Raw genomic sequence first — 26,296 nt, forward strand, 5'->3', positions numbered from 1 at the left:
AGTTCAACTTTACTTTTGTGTGGTGCAACCTTAGTTCTCAAATGATTCCTAAATCTATAAAGCGACACGTTTAATTCATACACATACTGTCTACCACATTCCAATGTTTGACAAGCTTGATTTATAAACTAATTCAATAATCTGACTTAAAAATATTCTACTGTCACAACTACCTATGGTATTCTTATATTGTCGTTGTTATCTCTCATTGCTAAATTGTATGCTGTTTTCTGTGGTTATATTTCGATAAGTTGTCCCTCAAGTTAGTGTCAAGTTAGGCAAACAAATAGGTATGGACATTAGTAATTTATAATATAAGGTTTTGTTAAAATGGTAGTAGTAGACTATTAGATTAATAGAAAATCATATCAACTTAATGTTGTATCTCAGACAGGTTCGTCTACAAGGAGACAATGCCATGACAAACAGCAGTATACAAAAAAAAAAAAAATCAATATTTTGAGTTATGTTTTATAGCAAAGCGGAACAAATCAGAAATTGTTCAGCCCTCTTTCATGGATTAAACTGCATGAGAAACACTGAAAGCAGAGATGGTGAAATAAAAAAGTATAAAAACAAATTTATTTTGAGAACTGTTTTGACATATCAACATACTTAAAAATGGTTAAATCAACTCAAGGTCAACTTTATTCGTTTTTGAATTATGATTTAATATTATGCTGTATTTAGTGATTATTTTCTTAATTTTTCAGCTGGTAAGTGTCAAGTAGCAAACAGATAAGTATTGAAAACAATTATATATGCAATTTATAATATAACGATAGTAAGACAATTTATGAAGATAAATATCTAAGAAGTGTTTTAAATTTTGTAAGTAGATAAGCATTATCTGTGGGTTTTTTTTTAAATCCTTTTATTTGTGTTCTTAAATAACAGCTCTCAGCTTTTCAAATATGAGAATAAATTGATTAGATTCCTTTCGTTTTGAATTTTTCTCTGAGTTTAGTATTTTTGTGAGTTTACTATTTGTGAAGTGATAAGACATGATAAGATATTCGAGACTGAGTTTTTAAAGCTTGAGCCTGAGCCATGTGCTTGTTTATGTGTACAGCCCGTGTTTTGTATACATTTGTTGAAAAGAATGTCAGCAATTCTGTATGTTTTGCATTTCCATAATTATTCTGTCTCGCAGAAAAAAGCAAAACACTTTATAAAAAATTCAAAACGCCCGAAAAGTTACGTACACTTGACGAAGCGGAACAAGTCACACATAATTAGTTCAGATGTGTTGCTACAGTTCTATTATTGCTACATGATTGCTATAAGCATCATAGAAACAAAACACATACAGAAAAAGTTGATGCTATTATGATTTGTATTGTCCCGAAATAAGGACAACAATAGTATACTGCTGTTCAAAATTCATAAATCGACAGAGATAAAAAAACAAATCCGGGTTACAAACTAAAGCTGAACATTCACACAGTTTCAGCTAAGCAACACACAAGCAATTTAAAGCAATATGAAAAATTAGCAAATTGATAACTGATGTTTTGAGAAGATGTTTTATATGTATCTGGATTTTGGGAAGTTTTTCCTTATATTTATGGTATAACCATAAATGTTTTAAGCCAATGACATATGATAACCGGAACAGTTAAAATATTAGACCATATAAATTATAAGCAAAACAAGTTTACTCAACCTCAGTTCAACTTAACTTTTGTGTGGTGCAACCTTAGTTCTCAAATGATTTCTAAATCTATAAAGCGCCACGTTGAATTCATACACATACTGTCTATCACATTCCAATGTTTGCCATGCTTGATTTATAAACTAATTCAATAATCTTGACTTCAAAATAATCTACTATCACAACTACCTATGGTAATAATGAAACTTCAAAATATTCTAATATCACAACTACCTATAGTATTCTTATATTGTCGTTGGTATCTCTCATTGCTAAATTGTATGCTGTTTTCTGTGGTTATATTTCTATATATATTTATATACGGTTTTGTTATAATGGTAGAAGTAGACTATTAGATTAATAAAAAATCATATCAACTTAATGTTGTATCTCAGACAGGTTCGTCTACAATGCCATGACAAACAGCAGTATACACAAAAACAAAATCAATATTTTGAGTCATGTTTTATAGCAAAGCGGAACAAATCAGAAAATTTCAATTCTTGAGTTTGACTATCTGGTACCTTTCAGCCCACTTTCATATATTATACTGCGTGAGAGACACTGAAAGCAGAGATGGTGAAATAAAAAAGTATAAAAACAAATTTATTTGGAGAACTGTTTTGACATATCAACATACTTAAAAATGGTTAAATCAACTCAAGGTCAACTTTATTCGTTTTTGAATTATAATTCAATATTATGCTGTATTTAGTGATTATTTTTTAATTTTTCAGCTGGTAAGTGTCAAGTAGCAAACAGATAAGTATTGAAAACAATTATATATGCAAGTTATAATATAACGATAGTTATACAATGGCGTTAGTAAAGCAGTAAAGTTAAACAATAAACATACTAGTACCATTTTATAAAGAGAAATATTTCAGAAGTGTTTAAAAATTTGTAAGTAGATATCCATTATCTGTGATTTTTTTAATAACCCTTATATAAAGATTAAAAGTCAAATCACAGCATGAGATTCACATGACACTCGGAGTTCAGTATTTATGTCAGTTTATTGTTTGTGAAGTGATAAGACATGATAAGATATTCGAGTGAGTTTTAAAAGCTTGAGCCATGTGCTTTTTTATATGTACAGCCAGTTTTTTGTATACATATGTTGAAAAGAATGTCGGCAGTTCTGTATGTTTTGCATTTCCATAATTATTCTGTCTTTCAAAAAAGGCAAAACACTTTACAAATTTCAAAACGCCCAAAGCGCTTTTTTAGTTAAGGTAACGTGAACTTGGCGAAGCGGAACAAGTAAGACATAATTAGTTAAGATTTTTTTGCCACAGTTCTATGATTGCTATATGATTACCATATGCATTATTGAAACAAAACACATACAGAAAAAGTTGATGCTATTATGATTTGTATTGTCTCCACAGAAACGAACTATAAACCCATTTCCATTCTCAATTTTATAAAGTAACAATATCCATTTTACTGTCTTGTTACAAGGCATTTTATGAAATAATGGTGGGTTAAACCTGTTTTTGTGGAATGTCAAACGTCCCGCTTTAATGGTAATGTTAACGATAACATTAAAATGACAACATTACACGACAGGGCTACAATAAATAAATCGAAGAAAGTATAGGACAGAGAAACAAACGAATAATAGCCATCAAAAGGTACAAGGTTAAAAAATGTATACGCCAGACGTACGTTACGTCCTCACAAAACTGTGTGCAGATGAAAAACAGTTCGAAAGCCAACACAAGTACAGAGTACAAAAGAGTAAGGCAGTTGGAACAGTAATTTTCCTTTTTTTGGGGAAGATATTCATGTTTACCACTTGGTTTTTTTTTTTATATTTAAGCATCGTTTAAATAGCGACAGCATTCACACAGTTTCATCTAAGCAACAAACAAGCAATTTAAAGCAATATGAAAATTAGCAAATTGATAACTGATGTTTTGAGAAGATGTTTTATATGTATCTGAATTTTTTGAAGGTTTTCCTTATACTTCAAACTTTTTTTTTATATTTTTTAGGTATAGGTGAGTGTTATGTACCAAACAGATAAGTCTATTGTGATAAGTTTACCAAAAACAAAATGAATGGACATCATATCGCGAATGGTGTGTGTGGTGTTTTTAAAGAATAGGAAAATATAAAACCAGTTGTTCCAAAAAAAGGGACATTTTTATATAAATGATATAAAACCAATTCCCATATAAGAAGCAATGCGATTTTTGAATTCTGTTTTTTTTTAAATAACATCAGATAGAGATGAATACACATATTACATAAGTCTCTCCAATACTTGTGCATTGTGACTTATATTAGAACGTTGATACATTAAGCTTTAAATCCAATGAATATCTTATGTTTCATCATTAAATAATTATACATTTTGTTTAACAGTTGAACCAATTAACGTAAAGTTTAATAAGGATGTCCGAACGACTTGTTTTATATAAATAATTCTTTTTTCTCATTGTAGATGTTCATGTGGCGGGTAAGTACTGCAGATAAAACATAAAATCCATATTGCTCTACGATGACTTGACAGTTCATAGTATGAATTCGTCATACAACGACGTAGAGATTAAAGTATTTATTTAGTTTATCAGTTAAATTAAATATGACATGCGTATTTTTGTTTTATTCTTCCATTTAGCATATGATAGGCATTACTTAATATAATTATGAGTATGTGCCTATCACAAGTGAACATATTTGTTTTTCTTCGTTTTGAGCAAAAATTAGGCCGTTAGTTTCTCTTTTGAATTGTTTTATATTTGTCATTTCGGGGCTCGTTGTTAAAGAAGGCTATGTGACCTATAATTGTCAATTTTTCTGTCATTCGGTTTCTCTTGGAGAATTGTCTCCTTGAAAATCAAACCACATATTCTATGTTATTTTTGCTGCAGAAAATCTTTTCACTTGCGTTTCATAGAGACACGAGAGAAGACGGATGACATACTTTATGTTTACAAATATATTCTTTAGAAGGACACTTGTCTTATTATTAGTTAGTTTTAATGGCTGTCCTGACATAACTTGTTTCCATTTAAAAGAATTGGTTATTATACTTGATATCTACTCACCGAACAAAGAACATTTCAACGTATAAAGTATAAATATGAGCTATGGAAATCAATATTATACAGAACTAACATGTACTGTTAAAAGGTATCTTAAATACCACTTGAACAATATAGTTCGATGTTCAACACATCAGAAGCTTTGACTTTTATGACTTTTGTACAATAAAAACCGAATGTCAACATCAAAACCTACTATTTATCTAGTCAAATCATGACCAAATCCAAGAGCAAGCAACGAGACCAACATGAACAACAGTCACTCCTGATTTAGTTAGTATATAAACCAATTAGTCATTAAATAGTTTCACCCAACCACGTCAGGACTGAAAGACTCACAATGAATTATCAAAACATGCACACACTGTTTAGTTTCATGAAGAATAAACCAACTGCAGTCAAATCGCATAGAGTACACATAACTTATTTATACTAGTACTTTTTGGAATGATATAATGTAATAATGATGCATACATTATAATGATAATATTTGTCCATGGTATTCATGTTTTCAGAAATATGATGCAAAAGGATGAATAGTAAAGAGACAGTCTGTAACAAGCATTTGCCAGACAAAGAAATAGAAGTAGAAATGCATTTCCCTCTCTACTAACAGGACTAAAAAACCTAATGTTTTTATTTTGTATGTACATATTTTTTTATTGATATAATTTATGATTATACATTGTAGCTCCGAATAAAATAATTTTTGCAAAAAGTTAACTGAAATGTTGTTTCTGTCAGGAGTAGTTTTATCATTATCAAAGTCATGTATAGAGTTTAAAGCCTAACAAATGTTTTAAATACACTATCAAAACTCCAGAATATAATTTTGTAGGGCTTCTGATTTCAACGTCAGTCTTGTTTGTTCACTAGGAGGGAACAAACAAAGGTCAAAATAACAAACATCTGTCAGGAAACATGTGGTGAACATATAAATTTATATCATAAATATTCAATGATACGTTGTTTTTAGTAACTGGCGAATAAAACACGGTATTGTGGTTTAACCTTGGCAACATGAGCGTGGTTTAATGTGACAAAACGATTACATAACGGTCAACGTTATCAACAGGGCGTCAGTTAACCTTTTAAGATAGGAGCTCATCATTTTCATTAAAAAAAATTCTGCTAAAAACCTTCATTTCAAGCAGCAACATACTATAAACTGAGTCATGACAAAAGAAAAAACACAACTCCGGGAAATCGTATATAAACAAAGATTTCAATTATTGATTGGATATTTTATTGAAATTGCTGACTAATGAACATTTCAAGAATTACTGCATACAAATACTATTATTCAGTTTTTGTTCTTTGTTTGGTTGGCGAATTATATCCTTGGATTTGTTTTTATTCCTGAATGTGAACTGTGTTCCGCGTACCCAGACACTGCTGTATTTAACTACATGTGACCAGACTTAACAAATCGATCAGATCGGTAATCGAACACTAATCGATCATATTTGATCAGTAATCGATTGATGACTTAAAGGCATCGATCAGTAGTCGATCAAACTCTCTCGGGAGTTTGATAGATTAGTGATCGATAAGATAAGTGATCGATTTAAGACCGATTAGCGATGGATGAGTGATTAATTAATGACAGATTAGTGATTGTTTTATTATTGAGAAACCATAACTTTTCCAGAAATAAGCCACCCCCCTTATGGAAGACATCAGTTGTGAAATAAAAATTCCATGGAAATATTTTCACCATAATGCATTGCCAAAATTGTCTGGAATTCCAGGATTTTACTCAGTAATTCATGTCTATACAATTTGCAGTCGTAACCAAGAGAAGCGTATCTAAAAGATAGGTCCTAACATATTACTGATTAAAAACTACATTTGTGTAGGTTTACCCTTGTGTATTAGTCCTAATAACTATGACGTCTTGAAAGGCTATTGTATTTTTTTCTTTTACGCCTTTCATTAATGGGAGGCGTCAAAGCAAAATTTAAAATAGCCTTCAAAGATGTCATAATTATTTGGACTACCGTTTATATAATTATATATGGCTTACAACATTATTTCCATGCGAATTTGGATCTAGCACGTACCCAACCCTTCCCATATCATAATTTTACTTTAAAAAGATGTATATCTGTCATAAAAGCAAATAAGTGTGTGTTTTTTTTATGAAAATAAGATAAACCTAAAGTATACATGAATTTAACAGGTGGAAGATACAATGCCATTTCTTCTAAACACATCAAAAAAAATTTCAGGATACATTTTTAGTAATTTAATTTTTCATTATTATATATTGTTAATGTTAATAAGTTGAAAATGTCAAAATGATAGGATCAAAAGCACAAACAGCAAATAAATAGCTGGTATGATTGCATTGGAAAATTGATTTAGAGATAATTGATTTGACCACACTATTTGAAACATTAACTAACATCAAAAGATTCTGACATCTAATTAGTTTCAGACACTTATGAAAAAAACAGGCAATTTGAAAACTTCACCGCCATCTAAATTTCAAGATTTTATCATGAAATATGTAATAGAGCTTTATATAGTGACCATGGTGCCCAACTCATCTCTACCACTCAATTTATTGCACTGTGCAACTACAAATCATAGGTGGATATAACGGCCTTATTTATTTAAAAACAAATATGTATAAACACATAACAAACGACAATCACTGAATTACAGTCACATACGCAATTCTTTTTAAAAATATCTTTAATTTCTTATTCATATTCATTTTACTTATATTAAGTAATATATGCTTTCATGTGAAAATTGCCTTGTATTAAGACTATTTTGAAATTTTAGAAAAAAGGGGGGATCTTCTGAATGTAAATTCAAAAGTCAATAGACAGTTTTCCACTGACTCAGATAACAATCTATTGATCCTAAATTTCATCATAAGGTTAAGGATATATCAAATTGCACGATTTATTTGTGTTGATTAATCCTTATATATGAAAAATACAGATTTTAATATATATTAACTTGGTTGAAATTTTCATCTTCTTAATCACATCACAAGTGTCTGAAGCTGATATTATATGTCAAAATGTATGTTGATGTGTTAACTAAGGTCATTAACTTAAAAGGCATCAAATATATATCAAACCATAGAAATAAAATTGAGAATGGAAATGTGGAATGTGTCAAAGAAACAACAACCCTACCAAATAAAAAAACAACAGCAGAAGGTCACCAACAGGTTTTCAATGTAGCGAGAAATTCCCGCACCGGAGGCGTTTTTCAGCTGGCCCCTAAACAAATATATACTAGTTGAGTGATAATGAATGCCATAATAATTTCCAAATTGTACACAATAAACTATAATTAAAATAATACAAGACTAACAAAGGCCAGAGGCTCCTGACTTGGGACAGCCGCAAAAATGCGGCGGGGTTAAACATGTGTGTGAGATCTCAATCCTCCTCTATACCTCTAACCAATGTAGAAAAGTAAACGCATAACAATACGTACATTAAAATTCAGTTCAAGAGAAGTCCGAGTCTGATGTCAGAAGATGTAACCAAAGAAAATACACAAAATGACAATAATACATAAATAACAACAGACTACTAGCAGTTAACTGAAATGCCGGCTCCAGACTTCAATTAAACTGAAAGATTATGATTTCATCATATGAACACCAGGCACAATCCTTCCCGTTAGGGGTTTAGTATCAAGTATATTTATATATACTACTATATTCAAGTCAAATGTTGTTTTTAAAATCTATTTTTCACTCTTTTGGTCTTATGGAAAATATAGTTAGTGCTGTATTTAGACCCCTCTACAACCAAATGTATTACATGCACACATAAAAAAAATATCAATTATTATGACATCTTGGATGGCTATTTAAAGTTTTGCTTTGACGCCTTACGTCAATGAAAGGTCTAAAAAAAAATACAACAGCCTTTCAAAACCTCATAGTTAACTTATTGTACTAATATACACAGGTAAACCTACAAAACTATAGTTTTTAATCAGGAATATGTTAGGACTAAGCTTTTATATACGCTTCTCTTTGTTACGACTGCGTTTTGTATAAACATGTATTAGTGAGTAAATCCTGGATTTTATTGCATATTTAGATAGTATCATCAATTCAAAACTAGAAAAATAAAAACTGATGTCTTTCTAACCTTTACACTCAAATTACCAGACATGTTTTTAAATTCTAGAATCCCAGAACATTTTGGCAATGGTGAAAATATTTCCATGGAACTTTTATTTCACAACTTATGTCTTTCATAAGGCTTATTTCTGGAATAGCATTGTTTTCTCAATAATAATACAATCTGTCATTAATCAATCACTAATCTATCAGTTATCAGTCTTAAATTAATCATTATATACCTATATGGAGTTATATTTTCTTTCAGAACGCCAGGTCATTCTGTTTCAGAATCAACCCGGACGATACCATGTTTCAATGGTATATGCTTTAAGGCATAAAATAATGACCTGTGTAAGGTCATTATTTTCCTTGATAAACATGCAATCTATGAGAGTTTGATCGATTACTGATCGATGACTTCAAGTCATCATTCAATTACTGATCAAATAAGATCGATTACTGATCGATTACCGATCTGATCGATTAGCTAAGTCTGGATGTAAATAACACATTGGTTATTATAAGACAATAATAGTAGAATATGACATTTATATTATACATTGTTATAATCATATCATCAAAAGTCTCACTTATAATTCAAAAATTCTTATATGATTTGCATGTCTACAAGTATATGTCATGTATGTTATACTTGAATCAGATGAGTCTGTTATAATTATGTTGCCTTTGATTACATTTTGATCGACCTTCAATGTTCATGCAAGAAATATATGCATGGGATCAAAAGGATCTAACTAAATTGAATATATAATCATGATGCTAGCAATAATGATAATAATAATCATATTCCACATTCTGAGCACATACTTAAAATTCTAATGCAAATGAAACAGAATTCAAATTATCAGAAGTGGTATATGTTACATTAACCAACCAATCATTCATCAATACACTTATAGGTAGGTGGTACGTGTGTCTTTTGTTATCTCGTAAGAGTCGATTTTTGCCTCAAATTTCAGGTTCATCTAACGGAAGATTTTGGACTCTTTTTAACACTTAAGGGGGCTCCTGGGTATAAATAAATTTTTATTTCTAATATAGGATTTCGCTATATTGTTTTTATAAATGAACTTTATCCTATACTTAATAGAAAAAATGAAATAAAAAAATGGGTCACTATTCATTTAAGCTCACAATCTGGCTCCGGAAGAAGCATACATTTTTGTTAATGTCCTTTTTTTCTGTTAAACTAGTAAAATTGAGGTAGTATAAAAACATGAAAATAACCTAATTACAGAAATCGCTTAATTTTTACAATCATTTAGTTCATGTATAGCTTATTTGAAAACAATAAGAGAAAATATAGGTCACCGAAATATTAAAAACTAAATGCGGAACAAATGGCATTTTTTCACCAAAGGCAGATAATTTGGAGTTTTTGCAATGATATAAATATTTTAAAAGTAATCTGGGGCGGAACTGAATGGATTTGTTTGGCAGATGCATGTTACTTTCGAATAAATACCTAAACATTTACATTTTGATAATTTGTCGAGATGGACGACTATATTGCATAGGTTTTTTAAGGTTTTTTGATGACCTTAAATCAAACTGTCAATTCCTGTTTCTAGAGTAGAGGTAGATAATTGTCTCATCTGCTATAATTCTTAATCTCCGGATTTTATATGAAAATCAAATTAATGAGTATCAAATCAAAGCAGGAACCATCCTTCAATTTTGCTTGGAGAAATAGGTAATGTATCAGGCCTTAAATTTTTGTAGTACTGATCATGTTTATTCGGTTTATCAGTGTTTATATCATTTTTCTTATACTTTATTTTCACAATAAAAATTTACACAGTACATAAAGATGAATGATTTGCAACTCCATACATCATATTTAATTATTCTAATATGACATATACTAGGTGATGTCCATTACTTAAATTCCTGGACAGACATTAATTCATATTTATAAAGTAGCAAATCATTCTCATACTTTCATTTGATAAAATAAATAATGATTAAAGGTTAAAAGGTACAAGTATGCTATTGTTCTTTGGATAATTCTAACCCAACTGCGCAAGTGCAAACTGAACACCATATGGTTCAGAAGTCTAGAACTATTTGCATGTTTTAAGTCCAATAAATTTAAAGACTTTATATCTTTATATGCTTCAGGTGTTAAAGGAAGTTGTTGTAGTAATGTCGCTACACTTTTATTGTGTGGAAAGAAGCATTCTAAATTAAACTATGTTATAGAATAGAATAGAACGGAATATTTCTATTTCCCAAATTACAGGGCCCATACAGGGCATAAAATTAGATACAATTGATTTATATAATTGGTAACATCAACAATAATAGAGGCATATGAATATAAACTGGGAATATAAGCATTGGTCATAATCTAGTAAAAAACACAAATATATAGTGAATAAAAAATAATAAAATTACATTATATTTGTATTTATATAAATTGTCTAGTTTTCATCTTTGCCACCTTGTCTGATTTTACTTGAACTCCGCCAACGCGCGCTGAATTATAGGTTACTGTGAAATAGATTATTTATTGAACAACCAAACAAACATGCATGCTACCACAAGTACTACATACAAATCTGTATACTGAGCAAGACGGCCGCATCCATTATTCGGGTTAATTTCAGGTGCTCATAGCATATATAAAGTCGATGATCAGTAATTTTAAGTGAAACATATCCGCTATCAAATGTGATGCACACATCCCGTACCGATCAACTAAATACTGACGGCGTCTGTAAAACATTCGGAAGGGTAATTTCTACATTACAATAAGAAACCTGTTTATTATAGCTTCATTGTAAGCAACAAATATCTATGGAGGCAATCATGACAGAAAACGCAAGCGTTGAAATATCGTAACAAATGGGAAGTAGTTACTCCATGTGCAGGCTTTGCGTGAATACTGCTACATAGAAACGGAAAAAAATATTACTTGATAACCGAAGTAATTTTTGTTTTCATAAAATTTAGTTACCAAACGACTTTTAGGTATCAGCCAAGAAAAAAGGCAAACTTAACTATAACCTTCGGTGTCCTGTGTTTAAAGTTCTATTATATAGATGCATTCAACATAATTACTTTTAATTATGTAAGGCAAATGACATCATTTATATAGCAGAACATAAAGTTAAATGATATTTCTACCTTATTTTCATTTTTGTCTGAGAATTTCCCCTATAAAGTCGAATATGAATCAAGGAACATGTTCACAAGAAGAAAAGCATAGTTCCAAATTATGCTCTCTGTGTTCCATATCACAGAAACATAACTTGGGAATGTTACCAGTAAAGCAACACGTGCATATTATTTACATTGAAATCCGTGGTAACCTTTCTTTCGGGGTAGTGAAAGTTAAGACAATTAGTGTTAGTTTATACTCTGAGATGTTCAGGGTTAACACGTTAAAAATATGCCGCAAAGTCCTATATTTTGAACTTCGACAAAAATTGTGGTGCACATGAACTTTCATTTGTAGGATAAAACAGAACTCAATAGTAAAATTGGTACAGTTTTAGTCGTAATGAGTTCCAATCGGAAATTGCATTGATAACATTAAAAGAAATGCAACCTCTGAGAAGATATGCAAGATTACCTCTGCTTCTTTACTAATAGGTGCAATTTGGGTACTCGGTGCAATTTGTGTACCGAGACGTTATATCTAATGTTTATATTTGGGTTTTATTTATGTAATTTTTGTTAGCATTGTATGATTTTTAAATTTGTGTTTCTTGTGCATAATTCGGATTTGAGTATGACTGTTCAGAGTCATTAACACATTTTGGACCGTTATAAACGGTTCAGCCATTAGCAAATTTCAGAAACAGTTTTCTTTTCTAAAAAATTCAAAAAAAAGGGTCGAATATTCAAAAAACAAAATGTTGAATTACAAGCATTTATCAATCTTGGAATATCAAACTATGCCATCTAGCACACAGAAATATCCCTTTAAATCTGACCAAACGCGTATATACTATAGTAGCCAATGCAATTATAGGAGAAAAAGACTTGCATTATTAAAACATTATTCTAACATTATTATTCTAACAAGATTACCCGGTAGGTGTTGCTGAAATATTGGACGCAGTGAGCATTCAAGTCCTAAAATGGAGGCGCCAGAAGAAAACTTATTCTTATAAAAATATAACTGTCAATCCTAGAACTACAATATTTTAAACAATGCTTTTGAATTTCTTGCAATTTTACAACAATCTAAATAACCAAAGGAACTGATATTAAAGGTAACACAAAATATTACCACTTTTTAACCACTATTTTTCAAAGTTAGATTCACATCGTCTGGCAACAATGTGTAAAGAGCGACTGTGGTTGTAGATGTGGCTGGACTATATGACCGAACGGGACTCTACGACATTTTAATCTGGAGAAAAGTTAATGAACTGGCAAACTTGCAAACTGGTTTGATAAATGCATGTAACATTGTCTCCAATGTTCATTTTTTGTATTTCTAATTAAAGAAGTTTAATTATAGACAGATCACGCAATCAAATTATACATAAAGACATTACAAAGTAATCAACTTATACGTGAACAAAAAATGAAAAAAAATCCCTGATGATATTTGATTCTATAAATACAGAGCAAATATCTTTTTCCGATCGAGAAAATTCATTTTTTTTTTAAATTGAAATACACAGTTGTGGTTATATGCTTAGTTAACACTATCAACATATTTACTATATTCCAAAATGTAGGTTTTGCTAGCCACAAAATCAGGTTCAACCCACATTTTTTTCTTAAAATGTGCTGTATTAGGTCAGGAAAATGGTAGATAGGTATCATGTTGTTCGTATCTAAATATGTTTGTGTGTGTAGTTTTCTTTTTTGCACTTTGGTGTTTCTGTTGTTTCGTTGCTTTCTTATGATAATTGATGTGTTTCCATCTGTTTTTTGTTTGTTACACGAATTTGTTTTCTCACAAATCGATTGATGACGTTCGAACAGCGGTATACATCTGTTGCCTTTATGTAATAGAATATGTAGTCAGACTCTTTACCTCAGCTATTATGAAGAATGAAACTTATTTTATTGTATTTATAATAACATAGTTAATTACTTTACAATTCCAACGATGCAAAGAGTTCATTATATAAATGTTTTTAAAAAGAAATATGGTATATTATACCTTTCAGATGAAAGAAAATATATTAACGGTAAGTATTTGTAATTCAATAAGCAGCACGACGGGAGGCACATGTGGAGCAGAATCTGCTTACCCGTTCGGAGCACCTGAGATCACGCCCATTATCTGGTAGGGTTTGTGTTTCTCAGTATTCTGTACTAGTTTTTGTCTGTTTGACTTTTTGTTTTTGGCCACGGCGTTGTCAATTTGCTTTCAATCGTCTTCAATCTATGAGTTTGACTGTCCCTCTTGTATCTTTCGTCCCTCTTTTTTAAATCCTTTGTATGTAACATATACTTTCTGTTTTTAATTACAGACAAAATTTTGAAGTATACATTATGCACTTGATAGTTACGTTAGTAGATATCTATACAATAGATTATATAAGCCATCACAAATTATTCAATACAGACACCCTTGAAACATATTATTTTGGTTAAAGTCATTAATAACCACACGCTGCATATTTAAAGGTTGGTTTGTTTATTCTTTAGTTCTGTTATGTTGTGTCATGTATACTATTGTTTGTCTGTTTGTCTTTTTCATTTTTAGTCATGGCGTTGTTAGTTTATTTTCGATTTCTGAGTTTGACTGTCCCTTTGGTATCTTTCGTCCCTCTTTAAAGGGTTTATCGTGTCCAATTACACACATTAATGTCGGTCTTTCGTTTGATCAACACTGACACCCCTTGGTGTGTTTAATCTTCAAATATGGGTTATCTTTGATATATTCTAAACAAGGCATCAACTATTGATGTTGTTCAATATTGATGTTTTCAACGAATGCGTTTTAAGAAAGAATATGATATACTTTCCAATTATAAAAAATACTATCTTTTATATTACATGCATATGTATCTACAATAATTTAAGTAATCTTAAGATACACTAAATTAATAAACATGTACTTTACACAGGTTTATTTAAAGTTCTAGTTTGTAACCCGGATTTGTTTTATTTCACAATCGATTTATGAATTTTAAACAGCGGTATATTACTGCTGCCTTTATTTATATAGTTTACTACAATTTACAGTCGCACCAGTTGCTTTTTTATAGCTGTATAATTTTAATGTGACAATGTGTAATATTACAAGTTTTTTTTCTATCTGGTTCATATATTGCATAATCTATATTCTGTTCTTCAAGATTAAAACTACATTTTTAAATAGTATCTCATACAAACGCAGTGAAGATAGTTTCATTAAAAGAAAATGTGCGCATTAACATTTTACTACTCATACTCGATTAAAAACAAACTACAGTAAATTGATTAGACAATACGCTGCATATACTTCTTTTAAATATAAAGTTATTCGGAGTTTCAAACTACCACATGCTGGTGGTTCCTTAATTGTTTGATTTTCTTTTTTTGTAAATCAAGCATAAACATGATAAAAGAACAAAATATGTAAACATATTAAATGGTTATGTTACAGTGATGCATGTACGCGACTAACAGCAGTCACAGAACAAGAATTGCTTAAACCAAAAAGGTAGGACCATGTGTTTATATCTTCTACAGTGTGACATTAATCACATTTACGCCTATGACAATGCTGAATGTAACCCTATATCAAATGTTAAAAAAGCACATAGTACATTCGTGTAATCCTTTATAGTTTAACGTTGTTTATTTTTTTTGTCTTTGCTTTAGTTTTACATCTTCTATACAGTCGCGTGTTTTGAATTATATACGTTATCAAGCACTTACTAGCATTGCCGAGACACAACAGAGGGAGTTATGAATAAAAAATACTTGTTTCAAATGATAAGATATAAGAACCGCACGGTTACAAAAAAACGTTCTTTTTACATATTTTTTTTTTAATTCAAAACTTTGCTTTTCATTATCGTCATTATCGTCAGTATTATGTTTTTTCTTAATTTCACTTATCATGACTTCAAAATAAATCTAGTTTTATTGACCAATGAAGAAACAACAACCTACTCTTCATGTTTTTTACTTTGCTTAACGTCATACAAAACTTTAAAAAAAAAAATGATGCACAAGTTTTTTTTTATAACTAAATGGCTAGTATTTTATTATAAAACATTTGGACATTTAATTTTTTTCTCAAATAAATTTTATAATTTATCCAAAATTAGAAGAAGTTAGCTATTTAAAATTGTTTACATCCAGGTTACAATTCGCCGATGCGTTTTCCGTATGCAGTAAAATCAGCGTGATCTTTCTCGTAAACATCCGATGATTGCAAAACGCATGGATCTGTTAATAAAATAGTTGATGGTTTACTATAAGGTGAAAATCGATAAACTACTTGCATCAAAACACAACAAATAATAAGCTGATTTATTTTCACATCATAACAGACCTAGAGAAAGGAAAATTGACGATTACACGATATGGATGCGTAAAAGATTATCAAATCGTGCAGAGAAGACTACATTTATGATATATACGTGCATTGTTGTCTGCTCTATGGTCGTTTTTTTTTGTGTCTTTAACACATTCCCCAATTCCATTCTCGATGTTATTGGTTAAATAATTGTATAAAAATTATTTTTCACCAGTCACTCGTTTCTAATGGCTTTTACATAAAACAAAAGTGCAAACATTTCCAATATTTTGCCTCAGTTTAATAATTTTTATTTAGCAAAGTTACCTATGTGTTCTGAAATAGTGATTGTTCATCTCTCCATGAGATATTTTCAAATCATAAAAAAGACGAAACCCCGTAAAACAAAAATCCGTAGTCATGATAAGGCAATATGACAAATATGCCAATATACAATTAGCAAAGAAATACAAAAATAGTTCAATATGAATAAAAATATGGTACGTTTATAATTATTGGTAGAAACATAAGTTGTGGGAAAAAACGAGCTGTAATTTGCTAATGACCTACGTATTTGGAAAAAAAGTTATGATATAATGACAATGCCATGGCAACATTAACACACACACAAAACAGAACGATGTGACGACGAACCCCATAAAAAACTATGGTGAACGATGGTACTCTCAAATGGTAATCAATTATGCGCTACATGTGACACCAACGGACATATAAGGAATAACAATTCCTAATGCAAGGCTTTCATCTATTTTCGGGTTTGAGGTTCTCAAAGTGTTTAACTCAAAAATCACCGACGTGGTAAGTGTCACAGGTTTATCTTAATACCTTTGTTTTTTGTATGTGGTATAATGCTTTGACTAGTTATTGAGTACTTGTTCAATGTTGATAATATCAAATAAACAAGAGTTATTCTTACATAATTAAAAACGTTTGTCATTTCAGTGAATACAAAGAGATTATACAAACCAAGGATTAAGGAAAATTTCTGTTTAAATGTGGCAAGTGTGGGTGAGTTCCTTATAGTTACCAAAGGTACCAGGATTATAATTCAATACGTCAGACGCGCGTTTCGTCTACATTAGACTCATCAGTGACGCTCAGGTCAAAATATTTATAAGGCCAAACAATTACAAAGTTGAAGAGCATTCAAGACCAAAATTCCAAAAAAATATGCCAAATATGGCTAAGGTAATATATTCCTGGAATAAGAAAATCCTTAGTTTTTCGAAAAATTTAAAGTTTTGTTACAGGAAATTATTAAAATGGCTAAGTACCATTTCAATGGACATAAAGTTAGTATGTATAATTATATTACATTTATGACACGGCGTATCTAATGATTGACGAAAGAGAGGTTTTCCAATATAAATGTTCAAAGAAATGAAGAATATTATGCGCGTTCCGGCATTGGAAGAAGTTACAAAAATGTATTACCACAAAGATGTTTGCAATGTTTCAGAAAATCATTATGGAACTATTGACGTAAAACAAAAGTATTTCGAATACGTTTCCTTGTAGAAATTAACTCAGTTAATACTTTGAGGTACTAAACAATTGTACGCAGGAAAATGGTTTGCATTGGCCATCGACGTTAGGATTTTGCTTACCGAAAGAATGTTTAAAACTGAATTCCTATAAGACACGCAGATCTTGTAAATACGTTAATGTGTTAAACAATAATGTTCAGAAAAAGAATTAAGCAGGTTTAATGGATTGCGAGTTGCCTTATTAGCACTCAAACCACATCTGCTAACATTTATTAGATATGCCAACAGTTACATTAATCGACGTTTTATAAGTTCGTGGATACCGAACTTATGATGTAAAAGCATGATGTTGGTTTGTATCGTGTATTTAGTAAGTTAATCAAAAACATAACCTCATATATTGGTAAAAACCTGAGTTTCGATGGAAATTCCAGAACAACATAAAGCATAATCTTTTTTTGAATTATTAAAGACACAGCGAACATGCATCAATCATATACAGTTTAACCCTATTAAGTCCAATCCGGGGAAAACAGTCATTTATACGATTTCCTGTTTGGGTCAGGCCGCCGAAAATAAAAGTCATCAGTAGTGAGCTGAGGGACGAAAAACTGTAGAAAGCGATCATTAAGAAACTTTGATAGAGTATGATCCACTTGTTATGCCCCGACTACGATAGTAGATGGGCATTATGTTTTCTGGTCTGTGGCTCCGTTCGTCCGTCTGTTCATTAGTGCATCCGTCCGTTCGTTCGTCTGTGCGTCCGTTCGTCATGCTTCAGGTTAAAGTTTTTGGTCAAGGTAGTTTTTGATGAATCTGAAGTTCAATCAACTTGAAACTTAGTACAATTGTTGCTTTTGATATGATCTTTCTAATTTTAAACAAAAATAAGATTTCTAACCCCAATTTCACGTCCTCTAAAAATAGGAATTGAAATAGAAAATGAAAGTGGGAGTTACAGGTTAATGATGAAATTGAAGTCCAATCAACTTGAAACTTAGTGCATATGTTCCCTAAAGTATAATCTTTCTAATGTTAATGCCAAATTAGATTTTTATCCAATTTTACGGTCCATGGATTATGGAAAATGTTAGTGCGAGTGGGGCATCCGTGTACTTCGGACAAATTATTGGTCGAAATTAAAATTGAAGTACAAAAACATATTTTGTTTGAAGTATTAAAGGTTGGTCAAACAGGTCTCATTTCAAAGTATCATGCATGGTGATTTGTTTAAACAGGGTCAACTGGATGAAAAAAAGTTGTGTAATTTTAGAACTTATCCTGAATGGAATACATAGCGATTAGGTGTATTGTAATAGTTAGCTGTTGTTGTTAACGGCTATTTCAGACACTATAAGTTGGTTTTAACTGTTCGATTTTAAAGTTGATCATCACTGAAGAGAAATTCACAGTCGAAATGCATGTATTATGCAGCACGTGTAATACCTTTAATGTTATCTCAATAATGTCATACTTGTCCTTATGATTTCCAATTCATCTGTAGTTTTCTTTAGAAAAAATTAACTCATAAATGTATACCATAAAAGCTTTCTTTCTGGTTTTTTTTCAGGAAGGAAGAGAGCACTGATAAGTAAGTACTATATAGTATGTCTTCGAATAAAATTAAAAAATCACCATTTTCTTGGTATAAAATTGCTGATATCAGGAAAACAAAGTTGCAATTACGCATAGATCAACTTCGTGAAATTACGTGAAATGATTTAAGGTGTTTGACATCTGAATACTTTGTTCCTGAAATTAAATATTTAAAAAGATATTGAATAACTAACTACTTAAAATAACTGCTTTAATTCATGTCGAAACATTTAAACTTTTATAACACTTACAAACGTGTGTCTTTGACGCATACCCGGTTCCATTTTCTGATCTACTAGTATTATTTCCATGCTCAGCCTAAATATCTCACTACTAGATAATGAACACCTTAACATTAGAGGATGTTCTTCCCGTAATATGTATGTCTAGTCCACATAGAAGCACATTATGCATAACTATAATTCCAAAACTTTTTCAAGACAAAGAATAAAAGAAATCTTACACAGTTCTTTTATTTTACTGATGGATATAATGTTATTTTCCGTCAAGCGTTGTAGAGTGACCTAGTTGGGCGAATGATCGGAGTAGTCGACCAACTGTCTCACCAGCCAGCTATGATGTTGTGAATTTGAATCCCACACGTTTGAGGCACACTCTACTCCAAACCCAGTTGACTAGGATTGTCAGTTTACCTAATGAAGGTCGGTGGTTCTTTCCTCGAACTTCAGCTACTTTCACCAAACAAACATTCCAGCAGTAAACAAGCGCTAAAAATTGCGTTATTTCTAACACTAATCAAGCAACAAACATAAAAAATAAGAAGATAAGATATAATTGCAAAAGAGTAAACTCTCTACAGAAAAAAAAGTGATATTTTGGTCACCGTACGGCCTTCGAAAATGAGCAGCACCCACCCATTTATGAAAGGATAACTACATATATCGTGTATAAGATTGTGAACACAGACAAAATCATTTTGATCTGATTTTCAACAATATAAAAACACTACCACATTCAAATAATGGATTAGTCTAAACGATTATAATAACCAACCATGTTTACATAAGGCAATAAATGCACTTGACTAGTCAGGAATTATTTTGTGGAGTCTGCCTTGATACAATACGTTCAATTTGGTCTAAAAACTTCTTGTATTACTTACGATCTTTGGCGTTAATATATTATTCTGATCATAATTTGTAAGACTTATGATTTATTATTTACAAGATTATGGGGTTTTTTGTTCGCTTTTGGCGTTAGTAATTTAAGCTGATATTAAACTTATATTTCTTTTATTTTCAGCCCATTGTAAGTGATATTTACAAGAGATAAGTATATTTTGTAAATGCATACACACAAAGTTGAAATAAAGGATTATATTAAAATACATTTAAAATGTATGTGGTTATTGAAAAATATAAAATCTAAAAGATCACTGTGTATTTTGAATTTTGTTGTTGCCATACCTTATATTATATACACAACTGCTTTCGATTGAAAGCTCATCCAAATGATAATTTAGACCAAACACTGAGACGTGTTGTATTATTATATTTTCATTGTAACAGCCCTCTGTCATACTTAAAAAGTAACTTTATTTGACACACCAAGCTTTAGAGAACATATACACACCAATTCTATAGTATAACCATGCGTTTTTGTTTATTGCTTGATCCAAATTACATGTTCTCCTAATGACATGACATTTTTCCCATATGTTATGGTTGTTGAAAGAACAGAACATGCGTTCTTTATATTTGTATAGCTAGATGATGGGCTCCCGCTAACAAATCACTGCTTGCTTTTATGACATAATTTTCCATGTATATTTTTAATATATACCACATTATAGAAACACAATTTGAATTAAAAAAAAAGGGAACAAGTCATATGATATGTTTTTACTTTTTGTTTGTATCAATTGATGAGTTTACATGATTATAAGTTGTTATGTTGATGGTATATCTTATTCATTCAAATTATATTTGTTTTTCAGCGGAACGTAAGTGTAATGTTCCAAACAGATAAGTTAACGCAATATGAAAAGTATAATGACTTGTGAATTTTTTTATGTGGTGTTTTTCCTCAAAATTGGTAAAATGAAAGTTTTCAAAAGTCGCAATTATTATAAAGTAAAATGTAAAATCAAAACTGTATCTATTTCTGTCCTATAAAACATGGGCCCATTTATTAACCACTCCCTTGACCGATCCGCCTTTAAAACCGTGAAAAAAACCGCATGTGTTTTGATAAAAACATTATCGATTTTCTGTTTACATTTTAATTTTCTTATTCATTTCACTATGAATGCTACCTAAGATTATAAAAAGGTGGAGGAATTTCTTTTTCGACGAAAACTTGTACAAAAAATGGTAGACAATTTCAGACGGTGGAAAACTCAATCAATAAAATATGTAAATATAAGATATAAACAATCCGTTTTTTTTTGTACAAAACTTGTTTCACGTCGTCAAGCTCAAATTATCTATGAAAATTATTTCAACGACTACATTTCATCTGCCTCTGTTTGTATAGAATATGTACACATCCGATGTTGATCAAGGAAGGGGGTCGCAGGTTCCCAAAAAAAGACGCCATTTGTAGTGAGCGTTAAAAAAATGGACTAACCATAAATGAAGCTTCACAAGGGGGCCCGGGCACCCTTCTTTATCCATTCCTGCACATTTCTTCACATAATAACAATGACACCTACCACCCAGAGACTACATGCAGTATTACGTAGTTATAATCTTATGCATTTCAACTGAGTATTAAGAGATGATTTATACTTCAAAATGGATAGACGTTCCGACAACATTAACTCAGAAAAAATCGAAAACTTTTTAATAACTATACGATAACAAGGCCTGTAAAATTAAATTGTTTTTTTCGGCCAAATTAAATCGTAGAGGTAATTTATACAATGTTTGACATACTACCCGATGCCATACAAAAACGTCACTCAATCATCAAACGGAACATGTCTTTAGACGTTTTTTTACTCAGAAAAAGTTAAGGACTGTTCACAGCAATGTGCTTAAGTTCCATAAAAAAATCCCTCTGATTTATCACATTCGACCCTGCAAGACAATGTTTTTGTATTTGTGAATGTGTTATAATAATCAATACAGCTTAATCGATTTGTAACCTGGGTATTGACATGTCCGGGTTCAAACGTATCTAATATCGTGAGTTAGTACGAAGAAGTCTAGGGGTAACGTCAGGAACTAAGGCAGATAATTGGAAAAAACTTTCTATGTAAATATATATATATATATACAACTCGTCTATGAACGAGTCTAAATTACAAACTACGTTCAAACCTATGACTGCGTTGAATAAAAACCGCAATTTTTATACGTGTGCATGTCAAACAAATTTCGTTGTAGAAGGGTCTAAAAACAGCACAAACAACATTTTCCAAAAGACCAAAAGAGTGAAAAAGTATATTGACACAAAACGCATTTGACTAACAGGTCGAACAACTGATGTTCTTTAACCCTGCTGACTGCCATTGGCGATTGCCAAATAAAATTGATCACAAGATGTAACAAAAGGATCTTAATATAAATTTAATACGTCACAGAAAAAGTTTTTTGTTAACTTGTGGACAGGATGTTGTGCCACAAACATTCGGTGTCAATATTTCTTTAGTACACCATATCCGGATTTCGACAATAAATGTCTCTTCAGTGATGTTAGGGATCGAAACGGTATTTGGAAGGCCATATAAAAAGTACCCTCATTTTTAGAGAAAGTACCCTAATTTTTAGATTAACTCTTGAATTTTAAGAGTCAATATATAGGATGAACGGATCATATAAACTGGAGGGAAAATATGATACATGCCCAAACAAAAAATATAAACGAGTCTAAATTGAAAACTACGTTCAAACCTATGACTGCGTTGGATAAAAACCGCAATTTTTATACGTTTGCATGTCAAACAAATTTCGTTATATATATATATATATATATATACAACTCGTCTATATATATAAGATAAGTGTTCAACCGTGTCTTTCGAAGGATAGCATATCACAAACAGATGATAATATATAAATGCCCAATTGCCTCATAGAATTAATGCTTGTGATGTCTTTTTTCTATTGTTACCTATGTAAGTGCTTAAATATATTTCGCTTCACCATGTTAACACATATAGTATTTCAATGCTTTTATAGCTTCAACATAACTATTACAATTTTCCCTTTCAATAATACTGTAGAATGTCATTTAAGCCACAATACTATTTCAAAGAAAGACCTACATTGGCTTTTTTTACATTACAGTTACTTCATAGTGTGTTGCAGGGGCATTACTTAGTCTATTTTTTGTTTATATTTTCAGTAGACGGTAAGTGATACTAACCAAACAGATAAGTATATTGTGAAGAATTTATAAATAATTGATAATGCACTGATAATAGATAGAAAATTTTGTATATGAGGTGCTACAATTGAAATTATGTTCGTTAGAATTGTTCTACAATGCAACACCTGCTAAAGCTATGATTAAAAACAAACAAGACCAACAGCCAAAAAAACAGTGCACAACTTTAAGACTATTAGTAAGTAGAACAAAACCAAACAAATATTTGATGATCTCAAGTGCGATGGAAGGGTCAGCAGATCATACCCAAATGTGTCAGACGCAGTGTTGTTTATGTAAGTACAAACCCCGTGATAATTATTAATCGATAGGTCGCAGTCGGTAAATAGGGATGACATTGTAGTTGAAACACATATTCCATAATGATAACCAAAAAAAAAATTAACTTACAAAATAGATCAGTAAGTAAGTAATAAAGTAAATAGTCGTTGTAGGACCTCTTCGTGTATTTGAAGAGATGCAATTACTAGATATACTTATTGGAGCTATGACGCGATTGTCATAGCTCTTATTTCTATTTTGGACAATATATATTTTTGATTCGGGAATTGATGTATTTACAAAAAATGAAAATGTAAATGGGGAATGTGTTGAGGCGATAACAACCCGACCATAGAGCAGACAACAGCCGAAGACCACCAATGGGTCCACATGGTAGCGAGAAACTCCAGTCCAGCACCCGAAGGCATCCTTTGTATGATTTTAATAACTGATACGTTTTTCTTATTATAAAAATGTGCTGTCACCACAATATAGCCATGTTGTGCTGAGAAGACGGAAAGCAAACATTAATACACAAATACAGTCCAAACTAATAAGTACACCACTCATAGGGGACTTAATACTGTATTGTTGCAACACACATTTTAAGGCTAACATAACCAAATGCCAATCATAAAATAATCAGATACAAATATTACACTTTATATTAGGATGCTATGTTGGACACAACAGAGATGTGATCTATCAAACTTTCTACAATAAATATAATACCAATAATAAAAACTAAAATGTATGCCCCGTAAAGATTCATTAGATAATTGAATTGTCAAGAAAAAATACATCAGTTCATTTACTTACATGTCTAAATGAACTTTCACTTTTTGAACAATAAAATTAAAAGACATGCGAGGTCACTAGTCGCAGTTCGTTTCTGAAACATAAGATATAATGTAAAAAAAACTATTCCGGAGTTGCCGTTCAAATAAACTTCACCTAAAACTATTTTAACATGATAACTAAGATTATAAATAATAAACTGATGTTTTGTAACAGTAATTTGTTTATTCAAATATTTATGATATGTATCATTGATTCAAGTGGATATTTTTCTTGGATAATATTGAAAAAAAAATTATAGGGACATGAGGGATACTTGATGAAATGCTGTACATCAAGTTTTATTAAAAAAAAACAGCAAAATGTACAAAATCAATTTTGGTGACAAGAAAATAAGTAGATTTGGTACAAGATAGATACAGGTGCGCAATAAGTCTGATTTACGGAATCTCCATACGAAAACAAAGATATTTAGACAAACTTCAAGTCCAGTTATCATATCAAAACTGGTAAATCTAATTTGTTTTTTATTTTGTTGGCTCTTACTTAAAAAGATATTATAGATTTTGAGGATATTGATTCATATTCCCAGTTTTTAAATACAAATCTATTTAGGTATTTAGATGGTTTCTTTTTTCCCCTTAAAATCTCAGTCATCTGTCATAGACGTAAAACGACATGTTTGCCTGGAATGTAATAAAACGATGTTTACGAGATTTGTGAACTGTAAACAGAAAGTTTTGCCTAAGATAAAGAAATCAAAAGTAAGATAATACAAATAAACAAGTGTCTTTCAAAATAATTTGACTTATTTCTTCTAAACAAATCAAGACTTAATAGCTACATATGTAGGTGTCTTAAGTTCTATGAATAATGTATTGAGATACACATGTCGTCTATCATGTTTAGACCAACTGTTATTTCAACAGTTGTGTATATTACGCGTGGATGCTCAATGTAACAAAAATGCACTGCCAATAGTAATTGATAACAGCAGTGTTGAAGCCTGTTAAATATATGAAATGTATACCTTATTATATTTATAATTGATAAATTTATAAATAGACAATGATTTGTGTAACGTTTTTTTACAACATAACACTCTTTTCACCTAACACATACACCTGTTTGATTTTTTTCTCTTTTAAAAAAAAACCAACACTTTTTGTCGCTTTGACACATTCCCCATTTCCATTCTCAATTTTATTTTACGTCATTCCTCTAAAGGAATTAACCATTTGGTATAATATAAGACAACATATCACAATGCATTAGTTGTTCCAGTATAATGTGCTGGTACTAATATCACATTTAAATATTTGACATGAATAATGACCAAAATGTGTTACTATCACTAAACACAACTTAATCCAATAATTCCACTGTACTTTCATCATGTATTGTTAATTGATATGCTGTATCCTCTGATGTATGTATTTTACCTTTTTCAGGAGGTAAGTGTGAGGTATAAAGCAGATAAGTATAATATCTAGCATTTATATGAATTATGAAATTGATAAC

General features: G+C 30.8%; 1 protein-coding gene across 1 annotated transcript in view; it reads left to right on the forward strand.

Moving 5' to 3' along the window:
- LOC134717572 (uncharacterized protein DDB_G0279899-like) overlaps positions 1 to 26,296 on the forward strand; it is a 42,316-nt gene that overhangs the window by 13,199 nt on the left and 2,821 nt on the right. Inside the window, exons 7-15 of the mRNA XM_063580064.1 lie at positions 714 to 716; positions 2,392 to 2,394; positions 3,655 to 3,660; positions 4,107 to 4,121; positions 15,399 to 15,455; positions 19,338 to 19,358; positions 20,627 to 20,632; positions 21,321 to 21,326; positions 26,227 to 26,229. Coding sequence (XP_063436134.1) covers positions 714 to 716; positions 2,392 to 2,394; positions 3,655 to 3,660; positions 4,107 to 4,121; positions 15,399 to 15,455; positions 19,338 to 19,358; positions 20,627 to 20,632; positions 21,321 to 21,326; positions 26,227 to 26,229 — 120 coding nt within the window. The remainder of the gene's footprint in view (positions 1 to 713; positions 717 to 2,391; positions 2,395 to 3,654; positions 3,661 to 4,106; positions 4,122 to 15,398; positions 15,456 to 19,337; positions 19,359 to 20,626; positions 20,633 to 21,320; positions 21,327 to 26,226; positions 26,230 to 26,296) is intronic.

This window comes from Mytilus trossulus, chromosome 5 (genome assembly GCF_036588685.1).
Source record: "Mytilus trossulus isolate FHL-02 chromosome 5, PNRI_Mtr1.1.1.hap1, whole genome shotgun sequence".
Lineage (NCBI taxonomy): Eukaryota > Metazoa > Mollusca > Bivalvia > Mytilida > Mytilidae > Mytilus > Mytilus trossulus.